Here is an 8,845-nt window from a genome sequence, read left to right on the forward strand (position 1 = left end):
CCTCAGTGATACCCAGGCACTGCACACCTTAAATTTAGAAATTTTGGACTAGGCTTTTATTCTAATACAATGAAGAATTTTTTTTTTTTTTAAAGTTCAGCTAGTGCCTTTTTTTACACTAATCATATCATTTCGGCAAAGAAAGTTCAAGAGTAAGTTCCAGAAGGAAAATGATTTGCATCATGACTCAGCTCTCAAGGACAGATACATAAATGTACATACCCTCAGACTCTCAGAATGATGGGCTTCTCTGAGCCCTCAAGAGTCCCAGGTTTATCATTGGTCATTAGAGATCAGTGACTCTGGAGACATTGCTCCATTGTTTGATCTTCTTGTACTATAACAATAAAGTTTTGCTTTCATTTGCTGAAAAGGAAAAGTCCTGTATTCATAAATCACTGTTATTCAATGAACATACAATAGTTATTACTGTAACTCTCAACCTTGTGGCATCTTCCACCATATAGTTGTAGCTACCTGCCTAAACTTGCTTCTTTAAAAGAACCTTTATTAAGTAATATATCCTATAGTGACAAGTCAAAGCCATGTTGCATTTAAAATATGTAATCTTGGAGTTCCTGTTCGAGCTCAGGGAAATGAACCCAACTAATATCCACGTGGACGCAGGTTTGATCACTGGCCTTGCTCAGTGGGTAAAGGATCCAGCATTACCATGAGGTATGGTGTAGGCTGCAGATAGGGCACAGACCCCGCGTTGCTGTGGCTGTGGCATAGGCTAGTAGCCTGATGCGACCCCTAGCCTGGGAACTTCCATATGCCTTGGGTACAGCCCTAAAAAGACAATAAAATAAAATAAAATAAGTAAAATAAAATAATCAATCTCCATCATACTCTGCAAGAATATGAGGCTTTAATACACTTAGAGTTGAACAGAAAATACAAATACAGAAGAACATAAGATTTAGATAATAATCTGATTCTTGGCTTTCAGATACTCTAAAACTAATTTGTTGCTATTACCCTCAGTTTTGTCACCTTCCCTTTAAGCTCTGATCTTAGCACCAAAGTCAATGTGCTGTCATCAATGAGTACAATAGAAACTGATGCCATGTAAGAAATAAGCTTAACTGCTTAAAAAAGTCTAAGACCACAATTACTAAAATTGCAGGCCTACGACTAGATAATGATAACAGATAACAATTTAAGTCCTGGCCTATTAAACAACCAAACAGAACTATATTCAGAATCGTTTATTACTAACACCTGTACTTTCTGAAAGCAAAAAAGGGTCAAGAAAATGAAGAATACATCTGTAATCGTAACCTCCTAAGCAGGATGTTCTATCTAGTTCGATTTAAAAATAAGTAATACTGTCAGTTAATTGCTACCTTCACATGGTCTTGACTCACACTCTGAGCAACACCAGTCGTGGCCAGTTATTATTATCAAAAGCAACCAACTGCACAGGCACTAAAATAAGAATATGCTATTGCTAAAGGAAGACTTTCCTCTGTGCCAAGAAGTGGATCAGGAATGGGGATCCACTGATTCTGCAAAATCATTTGGAGGAAGAATAACAAATATGACATGAGGAAGTATACATATTCAATTAAGAATTGCAAATTATTATATTTTAGCTCTTCTTAGCTATAGACCCTAGTTTCCTCCTGGAGACAAGGACCAAATTATCCACCCTCCTCCAATGGATCCCCTTGAGTCATTCTGCAAGTGCTGGCAAGGGCTGCACAGGCATCCCTTCTAGAACAAGACTGCATGGTGATGAAGAGTTCTGGGACTGCAGCAGAGCAGCCTCCTACACTGGGCAGAGGATTATCTTTTACCAACCTTCACACATTCAATTTCCAGTTCATTCCTTAACTACTCCTGTTATCTGGAGCTATCAGGTACAGGGGGATTGAAAAACACAATTACTGTATCAGGCCGAACAGGATCCAACACATGCCAGGGACAGGGGATGACCGTCCTCTTTGTTCCTTTTGTTTGTTGGTTTTATGGGTGCACTCGAGGCATACGGAGGTTCTCAGCCTAGGGGTCAAATCAGAGCTGTAGCTGCTGGCCTATGCCACAGCCACACAGCCATGCCAGATCGGAGCCCCACCTGCAACCTACCTCCACAGCTCCCTACACACAGTTCATGCCACACCGGATCCTTAACTCATTGATCGAGGCCAGGGACTGAACCTTTGTCCTCACGGGTACTGCTCAGATTCATTTCCGCTGAGCCAAGACAGGAACTCCTCTCTTTGTTCCTTTCTTAATCCCAACATTAGGTAGCAGCTAATAGTAGCAACAGGGGCAAAACAATGCCACTCAAATGTAAAGACAGTTCTATCATTAGACAATGGTTTCAAAATCCGTATTAAGGGGCATATCTACTTTTTTTGTTATAATCTCCTACATTTTATAATGTGAGGGCCAGAACATGTTTAGAAACCTTCATTTTCTCTTTCCCTGTTTGTGTCCTCCCCAAACTTATACCCTGTCTTAATCAGATCAAGAGTATTGTCCTCTCTAATGAGCAATAAGGGAACTTTGAGAGAGCAAGTATTAAAAAAGGGTTTAATTCAATAAGTTATTACTTTCTCTCATCAGCTCAATTGCTGCCATTGAAATTCACCAGATGATGTCTAGATTTTTTTTCAAAGACCCTTTATTCTTTCTTACCAAAAACTCTACAGCAGTGTTTTTCAAACTTTTCTTCATTAATGTCATTCCCCAGCCCCTGCTTTAAGAAGCCTCTTCAGACATTTTTCCCCCTAATCACATCCACTCCCTATGAATGTTAATACTAAAAATACACTGTATATCTGGTTATATGTACTGACTCTTTGGAGGACCACAAACCATTGTAATAGCTAAGATTTTTTTTGGTCCCTAAGATCCAATTGCATTCCTTTGAGGCAATATTACCTCTCTCTCTGAGAATGCATGCTCTGTAGCATTTTAGAATAAAAGCCTTTTGAAAATTTACCCAACTAAGAGCCCATTATGTGTTAATTTTTTTACTCTGTGCAAAACAATTTTCTTGTAATCCAACTACCTTTTCCCCTTTCCTAGCCTTGTTTATTAAATAAGATTAACAGTGAGGAAAGTATTGACCTATCTGAACTAACCAAAGTACCTGTGTGTTTGTGTATGCTGTGAATAACCACAAAACAGCTGTAGCTAAAATATGAAGAAATAAATCTAAAATAGTTTTCAAATTTTTGATAACACAATAGTATTTCTCACATAGACTAGAAAGTTGTACAGCGTTTTAACAACAAAAAAATAAAGAGATTATTCTTTTCCAAAAAAAAAAAAATGATATGAGCCGCATGACTGGGTTTTAGTCAGAAAAGTTGGATTAATGGGCAATGGTTACATACTTTTCATTTTATGTCCTTGACTTCTTGTAACTGATAGTTGGGAAGCTCAGGATTACAAAATTATGGCTATGAAGTCATGCAAATTATAAATGGCATTTTACTCTATGCAGCTAAAAGGGCATATAAAGTGCAAACATTAACAAATCTAAAAACGAGTAAAAGATTGTCCCTGGTGGAAGCACATTAATGAGTGGAACACAATTATAAAAGTTCAGTCTTGAGCCTAAACCTTTTAAAAAATTTAATAAGAAAATTTTGTTCTTTAAGGTGGAAGGTTAGCATGTAACATATGCTAATATTAACATATATTAATATTTAACATAAAATATTGTGATAAAGTAATTCTACAAATATAGAGTGATATATTTCTGATATACCTTCTGCCAGGAGGTGACTCTGTGGCTTCCCCTCCACTTCATATGACTTCAGAACACTGAAATCCAGTCTACTTGCATTAAAAAATATAATAAAGTTTTTGTTTGGATCAGACGCCTTTTTGTTTTGTTCAGTGATCTCCAAATTAAGGGCACACCAAGAGAGAAACTGATATGAAAATAAGAAGGCTAATATAAATTTGCCAGAGAACAGTCAAATGCTGCCAGCTCAAAGAGTGAAGACATTAAGAATAGCTTGGTGATCTCCTTAAGGGATGCGTTAGAACTTTAAGCAAGCAGACAGAAAAAAAGATACTACTGATGAAGGGAAAAGAACCCCAAAACCTATGGGTCAGTTCAGGTAGGTGGCAGAAACAGCTGCAAATTACTGGCAATGCCAGCTGTACTTGAGAATTGAGGAATAAATCAACTTTAGATCTTGGTGAAGGCCCAGAAAGTAAACTCAATTAAAGTTGCTGGGATCCAATGACCCAGGTGTCCCCCATAGTAAAGGAAAACAAACAAGCCTGCTGGGGACCTTGCATAGGATAGTTGTGTAAAGAGCTTTGCTTCCTGCAAAGAGCTGGAAAACCTTCTATGCAAGAAAACCCTGGGGTACGGATGAAGCTCCAAAAGCCATTTTCTTCCAGATTATGAGTTTCTAAGCCATGCCAAACTCCACTGGAAAAGTCACTCTGGGGATGAAAAGGGCAACGCGCTGCACCCTGCTATCTCTTTAAAATAAATAAGTTCTCACTCTGTTCCAGCTATCATTTCCTATGAAACGTATCATTCCCTCTCCCCCCAACACTTAAAAAAATAAAATAAAAATAAACCACCCAGAAAAAGCACTCGCGAGTCCCTCTAGCTATCACTAACGCCCCTACTGAATTTCAAGTCCAAAAGGTTAAGAGCCTGACCATGGGGCGGCGCAGTCTGAAACTTTCTGCAACTTTGGGATCCTAATAACAGTGACTATTGGACACCAAAATGACTTCTCCAGGGTCAGGGAGATGAACTACCTGACCCATCCGACCCCCTCTGGAATGCGTCCCACACCAGTCAGTCCCATTCCGGAAAAAGGGGCTCTCTCAGGGCTGGGGACAAGGCAGGAGACCCCCGGACAAACACATACACACTCCCACACACAACCACAGTAAAGACTGAAGGGGGGGACAATAATGATGACAACAAATAAAGGCATCGCTTAATTAAAAAATAGAATCTGAGTCCCTTACCATCTCGCCTGAGGTTGGCGTTGCGCAAAGCCTTGATGGATGCGCTCTGCGGAGCTGCAGAAGTGTCCCGGTAGCTGCAAAAGTTTGCGCAGACTAGCGTGTAGACGAGGATGAGCCGGTGCATTGGGATCAGCGTCCTAGGGACAGCGTCGCTCCAAGAAAAAGCCGGGATAGGCTCCCGGGACGGACGCCGCGCCGCGCTCTGGCCCCCGCGCTCGCCCCGCGCTGGCCCGGGCCGCTGTGCTAGTCGCCGAGCTCTCCCCAAACTTCCTGCATGCTGAACTTTCCGCGCGCGGGTGGCGGCCGCACTTCCTTGTGGTGCTGAGAGTTGATAAATGATGACGGGACAAACAACAGGTTGACGTTTGTTCGCCCCCTCCGGCGGCCGGCAGCTGCAGCACAGGCTGCAGTGGGCGGGCGGCACGGCGTCCGCGGAGAGCGAGCGGAGTAGCCGCTTACTCCGCCCCAGCGGCCGGGCTCCTGAGCTGCGCGCACGGGGCTCCCCAGGCCCGACAGAAACCCATTCCGCCACTGAGCATGCCCAGTGTGACTGTGACCGGGACTCTTCCCACCACCCTGGCCTCAAACTTAGATGTGAGGCCAGACCGGGGGCAGGGAGCGAGTGGGAGAGGGTAGAATCTCCAAACTTCTCCAGAGGGGACGCAAGACGTGGCTCCTGCCTAGGTGACAGTGGGTTAGGGAGGGAGACTGGTGTTGGAAATTTGCACTTTACACAAAGGAAGATCAGATTCTACGCAGTCAAAATTTCACTAAGTGACCAAGTGGAAACGCGCCGAAACAAAGGAGCTGGATTCTGAGCTTTCCTTTGAGCTCCAGTAGGTATGACCTTAGCCAAGTCAGGGTCAATTTCTCAGGGAGAAACACAGCCTGCCCTTCCTATCCCTCAGGGATCTAGGTGTGATGGGCATGTGTGATGAAGTGTACAGTATATGGGTGTTTATATATATCCCACCCTGTGCCCCTGCGCAGAGAAGGGCTTTGAGGTCGGAGTGGGGTTGAGCTGCGAAAGACTGGCAATGTGGGCTGTGTTGTCTTCACCACCCACAGGAAGAGGCAGGGAATATCCAGGTTTCTGGGCTCCTGCTCTCAGTATCTGAAAGCTCTGTGGTCCAGAGGAACTGCTTCTGGATTCCAGTAATTTCTAAATAGTGTTCTGTCTCCCAAGGGTTGGGGACTGTATTTGGAACAGGTGCTTATGGAGGCTCTGCTGCTCACTAGCTGGTTTGTCACCTTGAGTAAGTCATTTGACTTTTTTTTTCTTTCTTTTTTTCTTTTTTTTTTTTGCTTTTTAGGGCTGCACTGTGGCTTATGAAAATTCCAGGCTAGGGGTCGAATTGAAGTTACAATTGCTGGCCTAAGCCACAGGGACAGGCCATCAGGGCCACGTCCTTGACCTACATGACCTCTCAGGGTACCACCAATCCCTGAATGAGAACCCACATCTTCATGGATACTAGTTGGATTCATTTCCCCTGGGCTCAGTGGGAACTCCCATCCTTTGACGTTTTGGGACTCGGTTTCTTAAAAAAGGAGAGTAATCATTTTTTGTATGGTTGTGGTGAAAATTATATGAAATAACTTTTTTGTTTGCTTATGGCTGAATCCAAATTCAAATTTACATAATTTCTCAGCTGCTCAGGGATGAGATATAGGAGAGGCATTTCCCAATCTCTTTAAGGCCTTTCAGCTCCTGAAAGTCTGGGGTATGAGAAATATGTGATATTTAGAGAGCTGGAAGCACTGAGAATGGTAGGAAGTTCAGAAAATTTAATCTTGAGATTACACCATCCAGTGCTAACTAGGATACATGTGTTCTTTATACATACTCAAAAGATTAATGTCTTGGCATTTTTGTCTAAAACAGTGTTACAAACTGTGGATTTGTGTATTGTGAAATAAATTCAAGATCAACATTAGTTTTTAATTAACTTTATTTTTTTAGGATAGTTTTAGGGTCATAGCAAAATTGAGAAGAAGGCACAGAGATTTCTCCTGTGCCCTCTGCCCCCACACCAGCATAGCCTTCCCCATTATCAAATCCACCACCAGAGTGGTCTGTTTGTTACAAATGTTTTTTAAATAAATAGAATGCAATACAATTGCTTACAAATTTTATTAGCAGAGTTCATTACAGGTAATAACATTAAGTATCATTTCATGACTCTTTTGTTGCAAAGACACACAAACACACCCAGGTGTAAAAGGTATTTTGGTGGAGCATGATCAAAATATTTGCTGGCCACTGGGGAAAAGAAGTCTCAGAAAGTAATCAATCCCTGGAAGAGGCACCAAAGGGGCATAAAACCTGGATTAGCATTCAGTCTATTCACTCAGCAAGTTTTATTTAAGCATTAGATTTTCCCTTTTGCCATGCCCCGCATTTAAAACCCTGGAGAGGAGTTCCCTGGTGGCTCAGTGAGTTAAGGATCCAGTGTTGTCACTGCTGTGGCTTGGGTTTGATCCCTGACCTGGAAAATTCCGCATGCCATAGGCATGGCCAAAAAATTAAAATAAAAAACCCTGGGGATGAAATAGTGAATATGTATACATATTAAGAAAAGTATTTTATATGTATATATATACACTTTATATGTTAAGAAAAGTACATATATGGGAGAGAGAGAAGGTTGGAGATTGATGGGGTAGGAAGTAGGGTAATTAAAATTCATGATACCACTTTTCTAAAGTGGTTGGAAATGCTCATTAAGTTTCATCCATAGCTCCTGACGTGAGAGTATAGGAGACATTAGAAAATGTGCATGTGGCTTATGTTGTTATGACAAGGATAGAAATGCTAAAGAGGATTACTCATCTCAATATCTTGTATAAAATACTGAATATAAAATATTCAAAGTAGTTTTGACCAAAATATTACTTCTGTGCACTCACAAAGTATTATTAATTCATAATGTCAAATAATTATGAGAATAGTAAAGGATATCATACATAATCAACATTTTCTTAATTTTTGTCACCAAATACCCCAAAATCAACTATGAAAAAAAAAATTAGGCACCTGAGCCTAACCAATTGTTCTAAACCTGGTTTTCAGTATAATTCCTACAAATTATGTCAGTTATATCAACTACATCATCACTATACACAGAATAGATACTTAATAGAAATATGAGAAATAGGAAAGCCCTAGTATCAAGAACAAAGATAAGATTGTATCAACTATATTTTTTTACATGTATCTTAACCTAACTTACCAAAACATTAAATTTGCTACTACATTTTAAATGCCTGAGGGTCAATTAGATGAATATGATGCCACACAATGTACTTAGATTTATAAATATGTATTACTATTTAGAAAATTTTTAAAAATGAGACCTACTAATAATAGGTCCATGTAAAATGGCATTTATCTCAAACGAATACTCTGGCAGTGATAATCTGGTAAAAGGGTATGTTAGGATATGGCACTAGTTTTATCATCTATTGACTTTTTTCTTTTTTTCCTTTTTTTTAAGGGACACAAGTGCGGCATATGGATGTTCCTGGACTAAGGGTCAAATCAGAGCTACAGCTGCTGCCACAGCCACAGCTACAGCAACACCAGATCTGAGTGACATCGTATACCACAGCTCATGGCAGCACCAGATCCTTAACCCACTGAGTGGGGCCAGGGATTGAACCCACATCCACATCCTCATGGATACTAGTTGGGTTTATTTCCTCTGAGCCACAATGGGAACTCCAACCTTTTCAAATCCTTTTCATTTCTTCAAGTGGCTCACACCAGTGCCTTAAACAACAACAACAAAAAAATAGTTCTCACAACTTTGAGTGAAAACTACCTTATTCAAAACAGATATCCCTTGTTATTTATCTTCTACTCACTAAATCTAAGAAAAAG

The 8,845-nt window shown here is 40.7% G+C and overlaps 1 protein-coding gene across 2 annotated transcripts in view; it reads right to left on the minus strand.

Moving 5' to 3' along the window:
- Positions 1-5,332, minus strand: part of PDGFD (platelet derived growth factor D) — a 235,228-nt gene extending 229,896 nt beyond the window's left edge. The window contains exon 1 of one of the 2 annotated variants that reach the window (XM_047752044.1): positions 4,963-5,332. In XM_047752044.1, coding sequence (XP_047608000.1) covers positions 4,963-5,086 — 124 coding nt within the window. In that variant the 5' untranslated portion in view covers positions 5,087-5,332. The remainder of the gene's footprint in view (positions 1-4,962) is intronic. The other variant, XM_047752043.1, reaches the window with a different exon arrangement.
- Positions 5,333-8,845: the final 3,513 nt, after the last annotated feature.

Source organism: Phacochoerus africanus, chromosome 11 (assembly GCF_016906955.1).
Source record: "Phacochoerus africanus isolate WHEZ1 chromosome 11, ROS_Pafr_v1, whole genome shotgun sequence".
NCBI lineage: Eukaryota > Metazoa > Chordata > Mammalia > Artiodactyla > Suidae > Phacochoerus > Phacochoerus africanus.